General features: G+C 50.4%; 2 protein-coding genes across 2 annotated transcripts; one reads left to right on the top strand and one right to left on the bottom strand.

Annotated features, from left to right (window-relative positions):
• Nucleotides 1-572: 572 nt before the first annotated feature.
• Nucleotides 573-5,798, bottom strand: LOC124105628 (interleukin-36 beta). The gene is made up of 5 exons (XM_046462849.2): nt 5,606-5,798; nt 4,603-4,739; nt 3,990-4,097; nt 2,095-2,234; nt 573-1,193 (listed from the first exon to the last, which is right to left on the bottom strand). Exons 2-5 carry the CDS (start codon nt 4,715-4,717, stop codon nt 984-986), a joined length of 573 nt encoding a protein of 190 aa, XP_046318805.1. The 5' UTR covers nt 4,718-4,739; nt 5,606-5,798; the 3' UTR covers nt 573-983.
• A 10,926-nt stretch (nt 5,799-16,724) lies between these two features.
• Il36rn (interleukin 36 receptor antagonist) lies at nt 16,725-21,798 on the top strand. Its single transcript, XM_046462858.2, has 4 exons — nt 16,725-17,021; nt 18,617-18,702; nt 19,318-19,445; nt 19,677-21,798. Exons 1-4 carry the CDS (start codon nt 16,993-16,995, stop codon nt 19,911-19,913), a joined length of 480 nt encoding a protein of 159 aa, XP_046318814.2. The 5' UTR covers nt 16,725-16,992; the 3' UTR covers nt 19,914-21,798.
• Nucleotides 21,799-22,074: the final 276 nt, after the last annotated feature.

Genomic DNA, 22,074 nt, shown 5'->3' on the forward strand with positions numbered 1-22,074 from the left:
CTAAATGTGCTCTGGTAGAGAATGTGCAGGCTGTACCTACAGGAGTCTCACAAAATGAACAACGGGCTTGAAACTATCCCTCAAGAGAAGCTGTGAATTGAAAAAGACCACTGCAATTCCAGGAGATAATAAGGAAATATTAATATGTTCTTCTATTTCTAACTGCTTTAGAAAGAAAAAAAAAAGACAGTACAATTAGCTCTGAGAAGTTGCCTGGAAGAAATTGTAACTGATATGAATAATTCTCTGAAATGTGGATTAATTTAATTTCATCATGGTTAATAATTAATCACTGCCAAACTATACACTGTGTATTGAATTATTAACCAATTAGATTATGAATCCATCATGCTTATCAAGATACGTTTTCATCTCATCTTTTCAATGTATCTTTTGAGATTATAAACATTATGATGTTTATATTATAACATAATGTTTATAATGTAAACATGTTATATGAATAGTATGTTTATATTAAATGTTTATATGATGTAATGTTAATATTATGACAACACTTATAGCATAAACAGAATGTTTATATTATATGATGTATTAAATAAACATGCCCCAAATCAATACATGGCGTTCTTTTATTGATGGGATTTACTTATGGCATTTATTGACGGGCCATGATTGGCAGAAGGAAGAGGGTGGAGGGTGTCACGTGAGAAGCATGTGGGGTTGACTTAGCTGGATGTGGCAGCTGAATGGACAGTGGGTCGAGACCAAGAAAGAATAAAAAGCGATTCTGAGGGTTCCTGTGGGGACAGTGCTCAGGCGAGGGACATGGGGAAGAAGTGGATGCACAGAGGGGCAGAGGTTTGAGGGGGGACAGAATGAGGTGGGCCACGGATGGGCTGAACTGTGGATGACCTCGTAGGGGATGGTGACCTGGTCAGATGGCACTGTATTTTCAAGCAGAAGGATTCTCTGACAGCTTCATAGTCTATCCTGAAATCTGTCACCCTCCGACCAGGCTGGATTTAATTCTCACGACCTAAATAAAAGTTTGTGTTAGCGAGGCCCCTCTCCCGGGTGAGCGTCACGGGCTGCTTGGCTGTGGAGGACGTGGCTATGAACCAGCCGGGGTGGGAGGCCGACTGAAAGGCAGAGGTGGAGCCCTCCAGGCTGTGGAAGAAGAGAAATGGCGTCCGAGCTTTGTTCTCCCTGTACAGTTCCATGATACTGACCTCCTGGGGGTGAGAAAGAGGCTCATTAGTGAGGAGGATTGCAGTGGGGAGCTAAGCTAACTCAGCACTCTGTGCACAGGAGGGAGGGTCGGAGGCTAGGGATACAGGGCATGGTGGCCTATCATCCTAGTAACTTGGGAGGCCGAGGAAGGAGGAATGCAGGTTTGAGCCCAGCCTCAGCAACTTAGTGAGGCCCTGTCTCAAAATGAAAAATTTTAAAAAGGGCTGGGGATGTGGCTCAGTGATAGAGCTCCCCAGGGTCAGTTCCCAGCACTGGGGTGTCCGGTAGGACCAGGCTGTCAGGGCATGGACCTAGCAGGTTCCAGGAGCCTGGCTCTGCAACACAGGTGCTGTCTTCTCTGTAACAGGGATTGGCATGCTCTCTTCCCTGAAGCTCCCGGGGTGCCTTCATCTGCAGACCTGGGCACTCTTTGGAGTCCCAACCTCCCCGTCGATTCAGACATTACACTTCCCATCATGAGCAGAGGCTTTGTACCTACTGATCTTCCTTTGGGTACATGGATATAAACAAACACTGTCAGAAATCCAGATGAACCCTCTCCCTCCACTTGTCAATGTGATAGTCTGTTGAAGTGGGAGCCTCCCATTCCCTTGGGGGCTCCTAGGGGGTAGCAAATCAGGACGGAGAACAGAGAAGCCACTTCCCCTGTCTTTTCAGGAACATCGCTGTGTGCATCCTCTGGCTTTCCGAGGAGCCATGCTGTGCATGGACCTGAGTGTGGTACCCCCCCTCCAATGGCACCACTGACGGACGTGGGGACCAGCCAGGTCAGATTTCCTTCCTTGCGTGGGACAACCCAGGATTGCAGGAATATTTTTTCACTGTCACCCGTTAAGATAAAAGCCCACTTGCTATGCTTCCCTCATCGACTGCACGACTCACCTTCAGCTGCAGCGTGGGCTGACCCTCAACTTCCGCACAGCAGAAGCTGAGGTCTTTGCCCTTGATTCCCAGGAAAACCAGGTTGCCTTTCTCTTCATCGTGTAATTCTGTGTCCCTGCAGGCTATCAAGGTGACAGTGACTGGAAACACAGGAAGAATGGAGAAGGGTCAGGCCTCGAACAGAGGGGAGTCTGGGCCTCTGGCCTCACACTCAGGAGGCTAACGGGGACTGTCAGGGACTTCCCCAGATGGCTCCCCCCATTAGCCATGGCAGGTCCCTTTGTCGCTTTTCTGAAACTCATTTCCTTTTTATTCCTGAATATGAGAACCCTAATTGTTCACCAGGGCACAGAGCTTCCCCAAATAAAAAATAAGATTTCCTACCCCTCTGGCAGATAAATGTGGCCACACACTTAGGTTGTGAACCATGAGCCAGAAGTGGAGATGTTGTGTGGGATTTCTAAGAATGCTCCTTAAAGTTCAGGGAAGGCCACTAAGTGAAGAGAGAGAAATCGGGGCTTGGAAGAAGGGCTCACAGGGAAAGGAAAGTCCTTTCTGCTCAGTTCTACACATAAGAAGGTCCCTCCTGAGGCTCTGCGGAGAATGGATTGGAGGTTCCATGAATGAAGTGGGAAGGAGGGCGGGGGCGGGGTGCCAGTCCCAGCTGGAGATGATACTGACTTAGAAATACAGACTCAGTGGTCTCGCTGGTGGATGGAGGAGGTGTGAGGTCAGGCATCCAGATGCCTCCTGTGTTCCTGGCCCAAGCCAGTAGAGCAGCGGGCAGTGCCCCTAGTGGGGGCCATCATCCGTTTTGAGAAGACAGGTCTCTGCAGTTCCACCCCAGGGCATGTGAAGTTAGAGATGCCAGAGAAGATCGTTCGGAGAGATGTGTGCCAGGAGCACAAATGTCAGGTGATGAGAGGAGAAGCCATGTACCCAACCACAGGACCTGCTCCCCACCCCTTCACAGGGCCTGCAGGGTTGCAGATGGGGCCCTGAAGAACCCCATGATTTGGAGGTTTCTGGGAGAAAGTTGAGTCATAAAGATGAACCCAGAAGAGGAGCCAGTGGACCTCAGTCCCAGGAGCGTTCTTGCGGAAGAAGAAGGTGGAGGGTGGAGAGTAACCGGCACTGCTCCACAGCAGGACAGCTGAGAAGGGTGCCCTTGGGATTTGGCATTTGAAGATGCACTTGGAAAGAGGGACCTTAGGGGAGAGAAGAGAGCAGTGTAGAAGTCAGATTGTTTTGCTGCAAATGTGAAAAGGAAGTGAGGTGCAGGCAAGCTGTGTGGGCAACTCTCCAGGGAAATCAGCCTCTGAAGGGCACAGGGCAATGGGACAGCAACAGGAAGAGACAGCAAGGATCAAGAGCAGGTGTTAAGACTGGAGTGTGTCTGTCAGCAGCAGTAGAGATGACGCAGGGGACACAGGTGGGGTACCCGCTGAGAGAGGAACTCCATCCAACGCAGAAGTCCTGCAGAAAGGGAAAGAAGCCGAGAGGGGCTGGCTTTGGGTGGAAGGAGGGAACATGCCCCCATTATTAGAAGAGATGATGCCAAGTTAGAGAAGTGTGTAATGGAAAGATGGGGAAGTTTGACAGAGGGAGTGATGGCTGGAATTTAGAGGAGAGAAAATCCAAGTTCAGCCATACCTGAAAGGACAGTCCCCCAGTAACCTGAAGGTGGATTCTTCAGGTAAGAAAGCTGCCAATCCCTACACCCCTGCTTCTAGGTATGGGTTTCCTTTTATGGAAGGTGACCATCTTGCTCTTTCCTGCCCTTCCTCTGGACGTTGGGCTGATGCCCAGAAGTTGGTGAGGACCAGAGCCCACTTCATGGAACTCGTGCTCTTGGCCCCGGCCAGAGCAACTGTGGATTTTCTGATATCACTTACCAGGCTGCACATTGTTGCTTGAAGGAGCTGCTATTAAAACATCTCCACTCAGGACCCACACCATCTGTTGGGAGTCACGAATGGTGTAGAATATGGGCCTATCCTGAACTGCCGGAAGACAGAATCACAGAACACAGGCACTGTTATTGCTAACGTTGGGACCCCAACTGCACCCTGATAATACTGGCTTCTGGGTTCTCGAGACAGGCTGACTGTTCTGAGAAGAGGGAGAAAGAAAAGGGAAATGAGGTGGGACCAGTTTGTGGATCAAAGCATCAGAAAGGATCTCAGCACATTCATGGGGCCAAGAGATTTTAAAGATTTGCTTCCCCTTTTTTTCCTGGGGCTATTTTTTCCTGATGGGTAAAGTCTCTGGGTAGTTATAGAAACAAAAACTACTTAATTGGTCATCATTACATTGGTTTCTTTCCCCTTTTACCCTCTTAGTTAAAATAAACAAGCAATTCGGAACAGAGACAGTAAGAAAAGAGATTTTCTACTGCAGATTTCTGAGATTTTAGCCAAGCAGATAACATTTACAGCTGAGCCAATGACTCAGGGTCCTTGCACCCTATCTCTGGTGGGGCTGGGTGGTTTCTGGCTCTCCACTTACGCTCCGGGGTGAACATGGGGTCTTCGGAGCTGCTGGTGTTGGGGACGGGCGTGTGAGGTGGTGGACAGCTGCCTGTCTGCGGCTGCTCAAGGCGAGGAGGAGAGGAGGAAGACATGTCGCCGCTTCTTCTTCAGCACCTGGAACGTGGTCAAAGTTCTTTAGAGAGAGCTTCCCCGAGTCCCTGTCTCACATACATATTTGAAAGGAAGGAAGGGAAGAGCATATTTTGAGGCCAGCAGACCCTGAATGGAAGCTCCATTCCCTTGGTGTCTGGGGCAACACTGATTGCCCAGGCTGCAATGCCTGGGGACTCTGTCATCACACATGGGAGCATTAGGAGGGTCCAGAACATCACCTGGACATCTTATGTGCAGCGAGGCCCTTGGTCGAGAGGAAGGAAGAGAGCATGTCTTGTCTTCAGCCCAGGCCTCCCACAGCTGCTGAGCAGCCTCCTCCGCCATGTTTAAGATGAACCCTCCTGAGTGACTGGCAGCCAGCAAGCCTCTTGGCCCCCACCTTCCTCTGCTCTTTTTCAAAGAGGAATCTCCAAGGATCCTGCCTGTGGCCATCCACGGCCACATTAGGCATTTTGACTCTCAAGGGACATCTGCTTCTGGTTAGGGCCCCAGGACAGTTCCCTGAGGATCACAGACTCTTCAAAATGAGAACCAGTTTTTCTCAACGTTCCCTGCCTCGAGATCCTCAGGGCCTGACTCCACAGTTACCCCTAAACAGTGAACAAGCAAATCAGCAACCACTCTCTTAAACATGGCACCAGGTCCTCCAGCATTCTGTGCCTGGGCCAGGGAGCCCATGGGCATCTCCAGATAGCCAAAGCTATGAGAGAAGGTTCCCCACACCTGGCTTCTGAGCAGCAGAAGTTGCTTTTGCCCAGAGGTATTCTTGATCCTGGATTCAAAGTCACGGCTCCAGCTGTGTTTAAGGGCAGAGGAAGCCGGGTCAGGACCTCCAGGCTTTCTACTGAGCAAGGAGGGAGTCTTACCTTCTGGTCCTGGGTGTCCCACTTTGGTAAGGGAGCGGGGCTGGCACAGAGGTCCTGGGAGGCTTTGGATGAGTGGCAGGGAAGCAACACGGGTGTGTCAGGTCTGGGCTCCTTGAGAAATATGAGCAGAAGAGACACCAGGAAACAAGAGCGAGGAGACAGGCAGGGGCTGGACGCTGGACTGAGGGAGGAGAGCAACTTTCTAGACAGCCTTGGAGGCAGGGGTGTGGCCCCCTTGACGCACCAGTGGCATGAGGCCACATCCAACCTGGCAAATCACAGCCTCCGCTCAGGGGATTTACACACCAAATATGCCACACTTGTAGAAATATCAAAAGCTTATGCTGTTACTGAGTGTTAAGAGCTTTACCTGGTTAATCTTTTAATCCTCTTAATAACCCTTAGGGGCCATTAATCTTTATTTCTTGTATAAGAAAACAGAGGCCCCGAGTCACACGTCCAGAGACACCTAGCAAGGTGGAAGCCAGTCTCTGGGTCCTTAGGCACTACGTGACGTGCTTCCTTGGGGTCTTGGTCCTCTGCTTACTGTGCTAGCTGAGAAAAAGGTGGTCCTGTGTTTAGCTTTGGATACTGAGGACCTGATGTGTGTCCAGGGGAGGAGGCTCACGTGGTAGTGTTAGGGGACAGACAGATGAGGATGGTGGGAATACAAGGGTAAGAGAAAAATTCTATAAAATGATCTCACTGTGCTGACCCACATGCTTTCTTTGCCTAAAAGCAATTTACCTGTAGCCCTTCCTGGCTTAAGTGGGGAGGGTATGCCTCATTCCTCAGCAAACTACCCGTTATCAGTAAGGAAATGCAGGCAGGAAATAACGTTGATAAGAGGAGCCCAAGAAGGGAAAGATTTTTTAAGACCATTTTCATGGACCAGATCCTGGAAGATAAGGACAGCTCTTCCTAACCATGATATCTGTAAAAATGATTAAAAATTCAATTAGAACTGGTCAGCATGGGCAAAGGGGACTTAGAATTACTGCAGTGGGGACTTGAAAAGTCTGATGTCACCCCATCGTCAGTCAAATGTCAGGAGGTGGACCTGGGCAGGACTTTCTAGAAAATTCTCTGGGATTGCTAATAAAACTGAAGAGCAGGAGAGGGAGGTTGTCCCTCTCTTCTCTGAGAGGACCCACTTTCCCCCTTGAGATATCCTCCTTCCCTCTTCTTATCCCTTCCATAAGCTCATGCCTGTCACTCGGAGTGACATGTCTGAAATCTTTCTGACTTGGTCCCATGAATCGTGGTTGAAGGGCTGGTGGTCTTTGCATTGCCTCAGTTTCCTGGAAGGCCCCAGCTCTGACACGGCAGGAGTGGTCTTGAAGGCCAGCGGTTCCTTAACTCTGAATCAACAATCAGATGCAGCCTCAGCGGGGGCAATGTAAGGAACTCATCACCCCTGAAACATAACATTGCTGCTCAGCCCGAAACACGAAAAAATTCCTATTCCTTGTGAGGCCAGGGAGACAAAAGGACAGTTAGTGTATGTAAAGAATGATTGAGTCAGGAAGATGGGATGCGGGCTGAATCTAGAGGAAATTAAAATGCTAATACCTTCAGAGCACTTCCCTCCTCCACCTGTTGCCAAGGTTACCTGCCTCCGGGGAACTGTTCCTCCCTGCAAGGAGCTGTTATGAGTAGTCCCTGGGTGGTTCCCTTCCTGCCTGTACCCCTGGGTGGCTTGTTCAGCCCTTGGATTACTCCACCTTTGAGTCACCCAGGCAGTATGGGAGGAGGGTGCATGAGAACAAAGGGAATCTAAAATAATCTATAAAAAGGTCAAGACACCCCACTCCCTCTGGCACCAGCTTCGGACCCCCCCTCCCCCGCGGAGAAGTCTGTGTCTTTCTTTCTGTTCTACCTTTAAATAAAACCTCTTGCTCTTGCATCCGTGTTTCTTGGGTGTTCAGTCTTTAACACCGGGGAACGAGTCTGGGACCTGATTCTCAACACCAGTATCACCCCGTGTACCAAAATGAGTAGTGAAGCTCCAATGAGTAGTGAAGCTTCTACTCTCTGAATTCCCCATTACGTCTCTTCCTTGGAGCATTGCAATAACCCCAAATGTTATCCCTGCGTCTTTCTTACCTCCCTGGAATTAAGTGTCCACCAAGCAGTGAGCGGGATTGGAGACAGGAACACAGTCACACCCTCCCTGCTCAGAGCCCCTGGTGGCTCCACTTTGTACCCAGTGTAGTAACTGGAGCTCTGGCGTGGCTCTTGGCACCCACAGGATCCCACGCCCGCCTCCCACACTCAGCCCCTCTGCCTCCCCTGCTTTGCCCCACAGGACCCCACTAGTTCTCCCAGATTGCTTTGATTTGGGCCTTGAAGTTTTTCATCTACTTCCTGCCTGCCTTCGATCTACCGAGTCAGTGCAGATTTCTTTCCTTTTTATTTTTTAAGGTATTTCTTTACTTTCTGTCATGACAAGTGTCACAGGCCACTCTGATGCGCTTCCTGCCCCAGCCCCAATTCAGCCATTTCCCCAAGGGTGCTGAGTGTTTGTATATCACTATGAATGAACTCCATTTTTATACTTTGGTGCAACTGAGGCACTTGGAAAGGTTTTGATCCTTTGGAGCATGATACTGAGATCGGAGAGGTAGAACCAGAGAAGCATTTCGTCTGGATCTAACTACTTTCCATTGCTTAAGCAGGTCCTTCTGCATATTGAACCCAAGGCCTTGTGAATTATGAGTCTTTCCAGGCCAGCCGTGGGAACAGGTATTGTTCTCTCTAATTCTTTGAAAAGTTTTCATCCTTAGCTTTAGGGATAGTCACAACCATATCATAAAGAGTGGGAAGGAGGAATTGGAAACATACTGTTGTACACCCTTATTTTACCATAAGGTGGTGTTGTGTTATTGGAAGTTAGTCTTATGCATTAAGGACACGCAAGCCCTAGGGTAAGCAAAAAATTATTTAAAGGTATAAATAATAAGACAATATAATAGGTAAAGTGGAATCAAAATATTTTAACTCGGGAGAAGGAAGAAGAGGATAAAAGAAATACAGAACACATGGAATAAATAGAAAGCAGTAGAATGATAGATAGTAATCTAACCATATCAGCACTTACATGTAAATGATGCAAAAATACCAGTTAAAAGACTGTGCTTTCCAGATTGGATTAAAAAACACAAGATCTGAGTATACAATATTTAATTACATAGTTATAAACACAATGATAGTTTAAAGGTAAGGAGGTGGAGAAAGATGTCCCATGCAAACACTAAACAGAAGACAGCTGGAGTTGCATGGATGTCAGCCAAAGCAGATTTAAAGTCCAGGAAGGTTAGCAGGAATGAAGAGGAACATTCCTAATGATAAAGGGACCCAAAACACATAAAGGATCTTCTATGCAGGTGCTCCTGACAACAGAGCTTCCAAGCCCCAAATAGATGGCACCAACAGGAGGAGTAGACACGTCTCCAATTTTTGTTGGGGCATTCAGTAGTCTTTCCTTCATAACTGATTGAAAAGTAGGCAGACTCAGGTCTCCAGAAGGTACAGGACAGAAGAGCTGGACAATGCTGTGAGCACCTGGGGCTCAATGACAACACCCCAGTGGCAACAGCAAGAGGAGTCCCACATGACCCAGCACGTCCACCTGTGGGCGTACACTAGAAAGAATTAAACACAGAGACCTGAAAAGTTGCTTGCATACCCACAGGCAATAGCTGCATTATTCTCTGTAGTGAGAGGGTGGAAGCAACCCCAGAGTATTCACTGACTGCTGAAAGGATGAAGAAAATGGGGCATATATACACATTGGAATATTACTCACCCTTGGAAAGGAATTGGAGTCCGGATATAAGCCACAACCCAAGAACATTAAGTGAAATAAGCCAGCCACAAATCAGGACGCGTGCTGTGAGTTTCCACTTGATACCCAGGTGAGTCAAAGTCATGGAGATGGGAAGGAGGGTGGTGGCCAGGGCCTGGCGGGGGCAGTGGGAGTCATTGTTTACTAAGCACAGAGTTTCAGTTTTGCAAGGTGGAAAGCGTTCCTGCGAGGGCTGGTGGGGATTGCTCAATGGTCTGAATGACGCCCCTGAGCAGTTCATGTAAATGTGGTTAAAATGGTAACTTTCATCTTACGAATATTTCCCTGTAATTAAAAATGATAACTAAAAATCTATCAAAAAAGACAGATGTACAGAGACCTGTATAATAAAGAGACGAGCCTAGTTTACAAAAACAATCCCGTTTTTGAGGCACTTTTGAAAGAGGGTGATCCCCTTGGTGCCATGCCCCCAGATGGAGCCTAGGGAAGCAGAGCCCCCTGGGTCCTCTGGGAGCAGCTGCAGTGCCCAGGCTTGTTTGCGACTGCGTCTGCTAGGAGGCTCGCTGGGCGAGCTGACCAGATACCTGTGGAGGGAGGTGGAGACATGGGAAGCCTGTGTGTCCTCTGGTCCAGGTGATGGGGACTGCCTTCCTGTGTGGTCCCTCCCGGTGCCCCAGCGGCCAGCAGAGCCAGCCCTCACCCTCCAGACCCTTGGCTCTCTCCCATTTGGACTTATTTCCAATGTCATGTTCGTCCCCTCCATCAGTGGCCACCCAAACACCCCAGGGGAGGGGGTCAGGCTCTGGAGCCTCGAGGTTCAGATGAGGCAGGCACCTGGGAAGGCTCTGGAGGTCCTCAGCTGGATCTCAGGTAAGGAGGTTGCCGGTGGCTCTGGACCTGCCCCTGGTGACTCAGTCAGGAGAACCTGCCGGTGGGTGTGACGTGCATGGGGCCCCACCTGCCTCCTGGTTGCCACCCGCTCTCCCTGCAGAACTGGCCATTTCTATTCCCCCAGTAGAAATTTCTACTCCTCCACCCCCGCTCCAGCGTCCCCCCGGGTGCTGAAAGGTGCCACAGGACAACACAACAAGGTGGAGACAAAAAAGGGCAGCAAAGCGGGGCCCCTGCCCAGCACCGGCCACAGTGCCTTGACCTGGCCCAGCCTCTCTGACCTCGTGGCATTTTGTGGTCCTCAAATGTCTTAGTAGCCAAGGTGGCCCTGCCCCTTCTGTGGACCCCAGGGTCACCCTGTGATGTGGCTGCAGAGTCAGGCTGTAACTGGAGGCCCACTTCTGCGGCTGGCTCCCAGAGGTGTTCTGCACATGGCCACCATCTCTGGTGCCCAGCGAGGCCCTCCTGGGTGCTCTGTGCTATCAAGGTCACCCCAGTGAGTGAGGAGTCCCCATCTCAGTATGGGCTGCTCTGGGCCACCCTGGGCCAGCTCTTTTCCAGTGGCCCCTTGGTCCTTCATGGAAAGAGAGTCCTGAAGGGAGGTCCCTGCTCTAGCTCCGCCCTCTGTTCCTTGCATCTGTAAGCAAGATGCCCTTTGTGTTTCACAGGGGCACTGGGGTTTCCTGGCCTGGACTGAACTGCCAGAGTACCGGCTACCTCCTGCTGGTTCTGTGGTCTCGGGTGAGTCGCTCACCCTCTCCAAGCCTCCTTGGCCTCAGTCAGTTTAAATAGGAATATAAGTTGTACTAACCCCGTGGGACTGATGTCACAACAAGAGGGGACGAAAGCGACATTTATTTTGACAGGGTGAATGTGTAGCAGAAGTTAACTGTCCTTGTTAGACACTAAGACCCCACAGCAAACCCTGCAGCGATGGAGTCTGGCATTTTCCCTCTCTGGGGATGAGGCACAGGCACATGTGATGAAGCACTGGGTCTTGAGCCGCCGTGGGCTTCCGCCAGTGTGCACTTGGTGTTCACTGTACCCAGGAGAGGGAGGGAGGCGGGGACTGCTGAAGGCACAGAGCACACAGCACATGGGTGACTGAGCTGGCTCGGCACAGCCTCGCCTCATGCAGGCCTCACGACACCCCAGGGATAGGGCTGTTACTGTCCTCTTCACAGGGAATCAGAAACAAGTGGGTCAAATCCTCAAATCAGAGTGGTGAAATAAACTTCCCAGGTCATGAAGATGGTGGTGATGCTGGTGGTGATGAAGATGGTGGTGGTGGTGATGAAGGTGGTGGTGATGATGGTGGTGATGAAGATGGTGGTGGTGATGATGGTGGTGGTGATGATGGTGGTGATGATAGTGGTGGTGATGATGCTGGAAATGAAGATGGTGGTGATGGTGGTGATGAAGATGGTGGTGATGAAGATGGTGGTGGTGATGATGGTGGTGATGAAGATGGTGGTGGTGATGATGGTGGTGATGAAGATGGTGATGGTGATGATGGTGGTGATGAAGATGGTGGTGGTGGTGATGAAGGTGGTGGTGATGATGGTGGTGATGAAGATGGTGGTGGTGATGATGGTGGTGGTGATGATGGTGGTGATGATAGTGGTGGTGATGATGCTGGAAATGAAGATGGTGGTGATGGTGGTGATGAAGGTGGTGGTGATGATGGTGGTGATGAAGATGGTGGTGATGATAGTGGTGGTGATGATGGTGGTGATGATGGTGGTGATGATAGTGGTGATGAAGATGGTGGTGATGATGGTGGTGATGCAGATGGTAGTGATGATGGTGGTGATGAAGATGGTGGTGATGGTGGTGATGAGGATGATGGTGGTGATGATGGTGGCGGTGATGAAGATGGTGATAAAGGTGGTGGTGATGAAGATGATAGTGATGAAGGTGGTGGTGATGAAGATGATGGTGAAGATAGTGGTAATGTGGGTAATGGTGAAAATGATGATGGTGGTGATGGTGATGGTGGTAATGATGATAAAGTTGACATGTAAGCACCTACTATGTGCTGGCACTGTCCTAAACACTTCATGTATATTAACTCATTTAGTCCTCATAACAATAGCAGAATTTTATTCCCTTTTTATAAATGAAAACTCAAAAGCTAAAAGCTTAAGTAACTTGACCAAATGTACATGCTAGTCAGCAACAGATGTAAGACTCGAACCCACACAGTCTTGACCAGAGCTCAGCCAACTCTTTCTATAAAAGGCTGTGGAGTAAACACAGTCTCTGCCATAGACATCACCGTGCAAAAGTGGCATAGACATCAGGCTGTGCTCCCACTAACTTTATTTATAAACCAAGCAGTGGGCTGGTCTTGGTCCACAGGCCCATCTTTGCCAACCCATGGTCTTAACTGTTCCAGGAAAAAAAAGGAGGGTTCACAAGCATCAATACTTTCTGGGAAATGAAATCATCATAATAAAAACAACGGAGATAAAAATAGTCATCAGCTCCTTGGCTTCTTAAACGTGGATGGGGACAACTGAGCATCTATTCACTAAGACATCCTGTGCACCTGGCACCACCGAGAGCGGGCAGTAGATACCACGCAGGGCACATTGGGTGGATTACACAGTCTGCTAAGTGATGAGCCCCACGGAAAGAAGTGAGGCACAGTGGGGGGCGTGGGAGCAGGGGAGGGACGCACAAAGGGGAGAACATGGCCTCGCTGAGAGGGGTGTCGCAGCAGAGGCCTCAGGAGGTGGGGACAACGCCAGCTTCCGGGTGGGGAGCGGAGCCCGTGGGAAGGTCCCTGAGAAGGGCCACGCTGGCTTGTAGAGGAAGAGCGAGGGGCCCCAGGAGGACCATGTCATCTTGTTCAAGAAGAGCAAGAGGTCTACCTGGCTCCTGGTCCCCTTAGTGGGGAAGGAGGAGGCTGAGAGTCCATGGGAGTCCAGTGGCATGGGCCTTTGGAGACTGGCCTTTTACTCACAGAGGTGTGGGGACAGAGGAGTGACAGGACTGACTCAGGTAGCAAAAGGGTCACCCTGAGTGCCGTGGGGCCAATAGTTCTGAACTAGGTTTCCTGGACTTGGGTCTGACTCTAATCCTAATTAGTGGTCAACCATCAGGCGATGTAGTTAGTCTTTCTATGCCTGATTCCCCTTCCGAATAACAGAAATGATAGTGGTTAGCAGATCAGTAGTTAGATAAGTGTATAATGAAAAAATTCAGGAGGCCCCTAAACGTGATTCCAGGGACAAGGTGAGCACTGAAGGATATGGTCATTTTAATCATTATTAAATCGGGCTCCCTAACGAGAGCTTCCCGCCTGGGATGGTGAGCCGTGTGAGCCTACAAACTCCCAGGGAGAATACACTGACCGACTGTCCTCCCCTCCACCTCCGCCAGGGGCACTGACATCTCACACATGTGGTGATGAGTCGCCCCGGGACACGGTCCCCATGAGGAAGCGAGGAGTTTGCTGGGAAGGGAGGGTCCCCACTGACCATGAAGCTCGGGGGCAGGTGCTGCAGGAAGCTGTCAGTGCTTAACACGACTCCAACCCCAGCAGCTGAAAATGAGAAACGCCTATGGTTTCCCATGGCCTGGGAGTGGGAGGACCAGCCAGGCGGGGTCCTCCCATGTGCAGGTGGGGGGTCAGCAGGGGCTGCAGCATGCTAGGCCTGTGTGGGTGGAGGATCTGCGCCTCAGAAGGCTCCCTCCCAGGGTGCTGTCACAAGGCCTTGTTCCTCCCCACACAGGTCCCTCAGGGCTGCTTGAGGTCCATCCCATGGCCACTGGCTTCCACTGGGTGAGCCATGAGCAAGGTGACCTAGCTCAAATGCGATACACTGTCCCTTCCCACCAGGTAACACATTCATCAGGAGCAAGTGACCAAGGGCAGGCCACACTGAAGGGAAGGCGTGAAGTGCTGCTGCCTGTTATAGGATTAGTACCCTATAACAAGCTTCAAAAATCCCGCACGGAAGCTGTGAGGTCAGGGCAAAGTAGCACCACCCTTGAAAATAAGACAAAATGATCACAGTGTGGGCTTTCACGTTGTCAAAAGAGACAAAGTTTAAATTCTCTTAATTCAAAAATTGACTCTCATACACATATGCAGTGAGTAGGAGTCAACGGTTTACTATTAATATGTGAGGGAATCACAATGATAAAACTGATTATCTAAGGATGGCTCAAGGAACAAAGGTCTTTAGTATTCATTGGCAAAGAAATGCTGGAATAGGCTGGCTAAGTTACAATTTTTAAAAATTACTGCCTTTGAATTTCTTTTTTTTAACCAGACAAAAATAAGTTGGAATTTATCAATCTTCTCCTAGTTCACATCTAACTTTAGAGAATCTGTGTCTCAGTTTGATTTCTGTTGCTGAAACAAAATACCTGAGACTGGGTAATTTGTGAGAGAAAGAGGTTTTGTTTATTTGTTTGTTTTGTTTTTGGCTCACAGTTCTGAAGACTGGGAGGTTCAAGATTGGCAGCTGCATCTGGTGAGATCTTTGTTCCTGGTGAGAACTCTGTAGAGTCCCAAGGCAGCATAGGGCATTTTATAGTAAAAAATAGCACTATTATGGTTTGGATGTGACCCCCAAAATGCAAGAAGGCTTAGAGGTGAAATCACTGGGTTATGAGAGCCTTAATCCAATCAGTGGTGGGGCGTTCAGACCCTAGGGATGCACTGGGAGCCAACCAATACCAATTTGTGAGACAACCAAGGACACATTTCTGAGGGAACTAACTGTTTGGGGGGTCTGTTTGACAATGTGAAAGCCCACACTGTGGTCATTTTGTCTTATTTTCAAGCTTAGGGATATAGATAGATAGATAGATAGATAGAGATATAGATATATCTCCAAGTGCCACATCCCCAGCCCTTTTTATTTTTTTTATTTTGAGATATGGTCTCATGAAGTTGCTGAGGCTGGCCTTGAACTTGCAATCCTCCTGCTGCCTCAGCCTCCGAGCTACTGGGCTCACAAGCGTGCACCACACGTGAGCTCATTGGTGCGTTGTCCATTCATTCCTCCTATCTGGATTCTCATTTCAGCACGTTCTGTAATAGACAGAGCTGGTAGAGGCACCCCCGGTGACCCAGCCAGCTCGCTGCGTCCCTGCAGGGCCAGCCACATGCATGCTCCCTTCTGAATGGGCAGAACTTGAAGGAGCTCTATTAGCCAGCCAGGTGTCCGCTGATTCACTGTTGAGAGTGGCACCCTGGCATTTAGGGGAAACTGTGTCCACCTCTACGATCACTTTGCAGACAAGAGCCTATTTTTTGAAAACCACTTTGTCAATAGCTTAACTCTGGAATTTGTTCTTGTAATTGGCAATAATTTCTGAGTCGTTTCTATCTGGCCAATTTATAGTGCATTTAATGATTTTGCATAAGCAGCATCTACGTTAAATTTATTTTTCTGAATGCTATTTATCACATTGGTAGTCTTATGTGAATAAGGGGTTATTTTCTGTCTTTCAATCAACCCGATATTTATTTTTAAACCCTTTAAGGATTTTTTTTTTGTCCCACATGTTTGAATACGGTTTCTTTAAAATTCATGCTTTTACAATCAATAGTTACTGATGGTGGTCAAGATGTTGTTAAATTGTTCTGCACTGACGGGCGTTAATTCAGAGCCATCACGGAGAGTCTTAAAAGCATATTAATGGATTCACAATCATGATTTTTTTTTTGTCAATGAGATATTTAAGAAAGATCAACTGTGGAATCATAGATGTTTGTCACAACGTAGCGCTCAATAGCAAAAATGAACCAATACAACCCAACAAATTAAGGACCAATATTAATGGGCTGGAATAAATGAATGATAAAAGACCCTTAGGAATTTTTGCACAGCTGTTCAAACCTAGGAAGTCATTATTCATGTTAGTGTGGGAAACGAGTCTGCTGTGGTGCCCCAGAGAGCTGCAGGTTGAGAGTGGCCTCTGATGCTGCAGCAGGACAGCTGTCTGCAGTGACAGCTGTCTGCAGTGACGTGGGGGAGGAAGAGTGTCCTCACGGGATTTTTGATGGTGCATTCACGGAAGCATTCACGTTCTTCTCCTGGTTTGCTCTTCTGGATTTTCAGGTTTTTCTGCAGTGAACCTGTAGCCTACTACATGCTCCCCCAGTAGGAATTCCCCATGGCCGGTGTCTCCATGGGCCTGGCAAAGGAAGGCGGGGAGGGGAGGGAGGGACAAGCACGGCAGAAGCTGCTTTTCTGTGTGCTCCTCAGAGCCCCAAGAGCCCGGCTCAGAGCTGTGGGGAGGCTGTCTCCAGAAACTCCCTTTCCCAGGCTGGGCGAGCAGCAGGTGCTTCAGGAGGCTCCAGGGTGTCACATCACCCTGCTCCTCCCTGGCTTGCAGTTTCAGTCTCCTCCCAGCGACCCGGGAGGAGTGCATAAATAATCAAGTATGCACTTAAAAAGCCGGAGCATCCTCGAGGAGCCGAAGACTCCGCAGGCTCCCGCCAAGGGAAAGGAGCCACCGAGGTGTCCTCTGGGTGCTGGCAGGACAGGCTCTCCTGACCCCAGCTCCAGAAGCCCTGGCCCAGCGGATGTGGTTACCCGCTGGGAGGCTCAAGAGCTTGCTTGCTCCCCGGGCCCCTGACAGCCCTCAGCCTTTGTCTGCACCTAATTTTTTTTTTTTGCTGTTTGTTTCAAAATAGGGGAATCTGCACATCGAGGAATTCAAGATGGTCCTGAGCGGGGCGCTGTGCTTCCGGTGAGTGTGTGGGCCTCCGAGAGGAGTGCGATCTGGGTGGACCTGTCCAGCCTTGTGAGGGCGGGAAGGGCCTGCTGCCCCAGCCGGGGCTCCCAGCGGAGGACAGGCGGCTGAGAGTCAGGGCCAACAGTCGCTGCCCCTGCCCTTCTTCCAGCCTTTCAGACTGGGACAGGACCTGGCAGCCCACCTCAGGGGACAAGTAACCACGGGGCCAGGGCTGCAGCCTGGTCCATGTACGGGGAAGATGGGAGCCAGGAGCCCCCCTCCGAGCTCTGCTCTGCTCCCCACGCCATGAGTTAATGTCACTCCAGCCACCACCTCCCTGCAGCCCTGGGGGTGGGGGGAATAGAACCAAAACAATCTCCAGAGGTCTGCCCACCCACAAGTGTGTACTGACCCAGAAACTCAGCTGTGTGTGAACTTCACAGTGAAGGGGGAGAGCAGCCCTCTCTGACGTGAGTCTCGTCTGACTGGCCCTCCATATCCTTGGTTTCCACAACCACAGAATCAATCAACTGTGGAGTTAAAAAAATATATATATATATGTATGTATAAATCGCATCTGCGGTGAACATGTGCAGATGATCTTCTTGTCATTATTCTCTAAACAATGCAGTATGACAGTGTTTGCATACATTTGCATGATGGTAGGTATTGTAAGTCATCTAGAGATGATTCATGGTATGGCAGAAGATGTGTGATGCTTCTATGCAAACACTACGCCAGTCTGTGTTGGGGCCTTGAGCCTTGTGGATTTCGGCGTCTGTGGGACCAGCAGCCTGGGCACTTGGGGGACGACTGGCTAGCGCGTTTCAAGGTGTGTTCTATGGGCCTCAGTCCCATGGGGTTCTTTGTACATTCGAGCTCTCTGATCAAGTACATGCGGCAAGTGGTGCCTTCCCTGTCCTGGTAAGAGCTCTCGGTGCCACTCAGCATGCCAGTGACTTTGGATCTTACTAAGTAATGGAGCTTGTTTAATCATGTTAGGTCAAACATGCAGCCAATGTTTACACTGCAGACTTTTCCCCAGTTAATATCTGCAGAAACCTGCTTCAGAGTACATCTTTCACCTCACAGTATATCAGAAAACCAATCAACTCATATACAAGCAATAACTAAGAGAAGTAAAATAAATCAATTTTAAATTTGGAGAAAATCCTCACTCAGGAATACATGGCCAAGTGGAAGTAAATGTCCACTGAAGTCTTCAATAATGCCCGAAGATACAGATTTTAATCAGGAAGAGACCTGGGTGCTATCTAACCCATCTTTAGCAATGAGGAGACTCAGGCCCAGAGAGAGTAGGTGATGTGTCCCTGTGGCTCAGCAGCATGGACGGCAGCTGCAGTCACTTCTCTCTGAGAGACCATGTGGGGACTGTGGATAGGAAAGATTGGGTAGGGTGAGACTCAGGTGGGGGCCTGGGGTCATCCTCCTGGTAAGGTAGGAGCCCAGCAGGCCTGGGGGAAGGCTGGGCTGTGGTACCCAGCATTGTTGGAAGAGAGGGCAGCAAGATGCTCAGACTGGGGGACTCTGGGCCAGGGCAAGCTGCAGGAGACCCGCTCCTCACGGCCTCCTCCTTCCCCACGTTTCAGAATGAAGGACTCAGCCCTGAAAGTGCTCTATCTGCACAACAACCAGCTTCTGGCCGGAGGGCTACACGAGGGGAAGGTCATTAAAGGTTGGTGTAGAGCAGGACCTGAGTGGTCCCCGTCCGTGTCCCTCTGCGGGAGGCACCCGAGGAGGCTTCCCAGCAGGCCTGCAGACCTCAGCAGCAGGGAACACTGTGTGGCCTCGTGCTTACCCACATGCTGTGGCGGATCTTCTCTGACAGTGCACACCTGTCCACCTGGGCACTCGTAAGGGTCACTGGAGCCAGTGGGCCCCTCTGCTGTAGTGTGCACATGTGTGCTGCTGTGTGTGTGAGCATTGTGTGTGTGTGCATGGGGTGGGGGGTGCAGGGGGAGCTAGTCCTCTTCTGGGAGGCTCATAAAGACAGGGCTCAGAACGGAGGCCTGGGCATCAAAGGAGGTACTAGGGAGGGTCTCTTGGTGTTGGAGACAGCTCTAAATGTGGGGGCTGCAGTGTCAGGTGGCACCAGGTGCTTCTGTGCCTTGATGTCCACTCTGGGACAGTGGCAGGAGGGTGGCCTTCTCCCTGTGACAACTGCTGAAAGATTCCCCTTCTGCCCAGCGTGAGGACAGGAGGCCTCATGCTGGCCCTGCTCCCAGAGTCCAAGATCAGGGAGAGGGAAACAAAGGCCCCCAAAGGCCCGTACCTTGACTCTTGCCCACAGGTGAGGAGATCAGTGTTGTCCCCAATCGGTCACTGGATGCCAGTCTGTCTCCAGTCATCCTGGGTGTCCAGGGAGGGAGTCAGTGCCTGTCGTGTGGGACAGAGAAGGAACCAACACTGAAACTGGAGGTGAGCCCTGTCCCGCGTCCTCACCATCTGGAGACTAAGCTGGCCAGTTCTGAGGCTGGGCACTGCCTCTGGGCACCTTAGGGACCCTGAAAGTTGCTGCTGGTTGTGGCTCTGCTTGCTCCCCAAGGGCTCTGCCTAGCCTGGGCCTCCCACTGTCCGCCCCTGCCCCTCACTGCTGCCCCCACCCCTGCCCCTTACCGCTACCCCTCACCCCTGCCCCTCTGTTGGCAGCCCGTGAACATCATGGAGCTCTACCGCAGCGCCAAGGAGTCCAAGAGCTTCACCTTCTACCGGAGGGACATGGGACTCACCTCCAGCTTTGAGTCAGCCGCCTACCCAGGCTGGTTCCTCTGCACAGCGCCCGAGGCTGACCAGCCTGTGAGGCTCACCCAGATCCCCGAGGACGCTGCTTGGGACACCCCCTGGGACGCCCCCATTACGGACTTCTACTTCCAGCCCTGTGATTAGGGCCACGCGCCCCCACAACTCCCGGGGCAGTGCCAGCTCCAGCGGGGGCAGGGGTGAGGGGGACCATCCCTGCTCTCAGAACTCAGGACACCCAGCCGAGCTCCCTTCTTCTGGTCCCAGTTTGTGTAAAGTCTTCTCAGTTTGGGGATCAGTACCCACATTCATTGCCCATGGGGTGGTCCTACTGTGGAACCTTAAAACACCTCGTGGGATAAACCGGGAGCAGCATAAAATTACTGAGTGGGATTCCTTCATGCTTAAAGGTGCCTGACTCAGCGCCCAGGTGCCCACTGAGGTCCTGTCACCCCCCGGGCTGCAGGAGAGGGAGGTGGCCACAGGTAGATGGACCACGATCCCCTGCCGGTCCAGCCCCTCCCCATTCCTGCCATGGTCTGCCTCTTCCGTCTCTGCCCTCTTCCTCTGGCCCTGGGCATGGGAGGGCCTGGGAGGGTGTCACTGGGGAAGCAGCTTCACCTCAGAAGACAGGAGATGGGCATGCCATCTCTTTTAGAAACCCAAGATACAAAGAAAACCTCCAGTGCTGTTCTCTCCTCCCATGGAAAGATGTTTACAGCATGTTGTGAAGAGCATATTACAAAGTCAGAGCTCTTGCAATTTCTTTTGAGTTTAAAAGAAATACCTAAGTATATATTTCTGAATCAAACCTCCCTGGAAGGTACGTCAGTAGCAGCAGGTTCTGGGTGGTGGCGCTATAGGTGACTTTTCTGTCTATTTTTATTTTTAATCTGTTTCCTAATTTTTCTATCATGAGGATGGGTTCCAATTGTCATTATAAAAAAGAAGCTAAGAGGGAGATTGAGGAACTGGAAAAGACACCATTTCTGACTGTCCTCAGCCTCAAGCTGAGTTGAGCCCGCTGCTCTGGGGGGCAGACGCAGGGGCAGAAACCTCCCCAGCAAAGCACCAAGAAGAGGATGCGATGGGCTTGTGTGGCTGGAGTCTCCAGAGTAAGGGAGTCACAGGAAATACCCCAGACAAAAGACAAACAGAACAAATGAAAAAACAACAACAATAACAAAAACCCTATATAATAAAAACTTTTTAAAAAATCAAAGTCAGCCTCAGCAACTTAGTGAGGCCCTCTGCAAACCAGTGAAACCCTGTCTCTAAAGAACATAGTAAAAAAGGGCTGGAGATGTGGCTCAGTAGTTAAGTGCCCCTGAGTTCAATCCCTGGTACCATCATCATCATCGTCATCATCATCATATCATCATCACAACAACAACAATAATGATAATAATAATTTTAAAAATCCTGTGCTTTGAGCTGGAACGGCCCACAGTCCCTGGAAGCCCAAGACCTGGGATCAGCTCCCAAGAGGGCTGCTGTACCAAATGAATAGTGTCCTTCCTGAGTTCATGTCCTTCCTGGACCTCAGCCTGTGGCCTTCCTTGAGGATGGGGTCTTTACGGATGGTTGCCACAGGGTCAGGCTGCATTAGGGTGGGCTAAATTCTCCTGTGACTAGTGTCCTTGTAAGAAGAGGACCCAGAGACTCAGAGGAAGCACCGGAAGGTTGGACTGAGGCTGCCACTCGCCAAGGCAGGACATCAGGACAGTGGCAACCTCCTGGATTGTGAGAGAATAAATCTTTGTTGTTTGACGCGTGAAGTGTGTGGTGGCTGGCTGCATAGCCGCCGTGACCCCAACTCCTGGAATTCACACCCTGTATGCACGCCTCCCACACTGCGCCAGAGGTGTCCTGGGCCAGTGGGATGTGGCTAAAGTGACTGACGGCTTGCCCCCTGTGAGAGTAAGTTATAGGAGACACTGGGCCTTCTATCTTGAGATGCCTTTTCTCTCTCTCTCTCGCTATCCATCTCTCCTCCTCTTCTCCGCTGGCTCTGTAGCTTCCTACGTACACCCATGTGAAAAACCAGAGTCTCCAAACCACAGCCACAGGCATGGAACCAGTCCTGCAGCCTGTCTGGCCTTCAGTGATGAGAGCCGCCCAGCTGACAGCTGGCTTGCAGCCTCCTGACACAGAGCAGAGCCGTCCAGAGTCCTGCACCAGAAACTGTGTGAGCTCATTGCTCGGTTCCGGAGTGACTTGTTCTGAAGCGTAGATGATGAAGACCCAAGGAAGGGAGACTCACTGCATTCATTTGATTATGATTGCAATTTTTCCAATTTATTTCCTT

This window comes from Marmota monax, unplaced genomic scaffold, assembly GCF_021218885.2.
Source record: "Marmota monax isolate L192 unplaced genomic scaffold, Marmota_monax_Labrador192_F-V1.1 WCK01_AAM20220418_F8-fsc00245, whole genome shotgun sequence".
Lineage (NCBI taxonomy): Eukaryota > Metazoa > Chordata > Mammalia > Rodentia > Sciuridae > Marmota > Marmota monax.

What these genes read in the sequence shown, in the direction of transcription:
- LOC124105628 (XM_046462849.2), bottom strand. Translation starts at nt 4,717, where the DNA reads ATGTCTTCCTCCTCTCCTCCTCGCCTTGAGCAGCCGCAGACAGGCAGC. An exon ending in AAGCAACAATGTGCAGCCTG is followed by an intron (nt 2,235 to 3,989) that starts GTAAGTGATATC and finishes CTGTGTTTCCAG; the next exon opens with TCACTGTCACCTTGATAGCC. An exon ending in AGCCCACGCTGCAGCTGAAG is followed by an intron (nt 1,194 to 2,094) that starts GTGAGTCGTGCA and finishes TCTCACCCCCAG; the next exon opens with GAGGTCAGTATCATGGAACT.
- Il36rn (XM_046462858.2), top strand. Translation starts at nt 16,993, where the DNA reads ATGGTCCTGAGCGGGGCGCTGTGCTTCCG. An exon ending in CGAGGGGAAGGTCATTAAAG is followed by an intron (nt 18,703 to 19,317) that starts GTTGGTGTAGAG and finishes TCTTGCCCACAG; the next exon opens with GTGAGGAGATCAGTGTTGTC. An exon ending in AACCAACACTGAAACTGGAG is followed by an intron (nt 19,446 to 19,676) that starts GTGAGCCCTGTC and finishes CTCTGTTGGCAG; the next exon opens with CCCGTGAACATCATGGAGCT.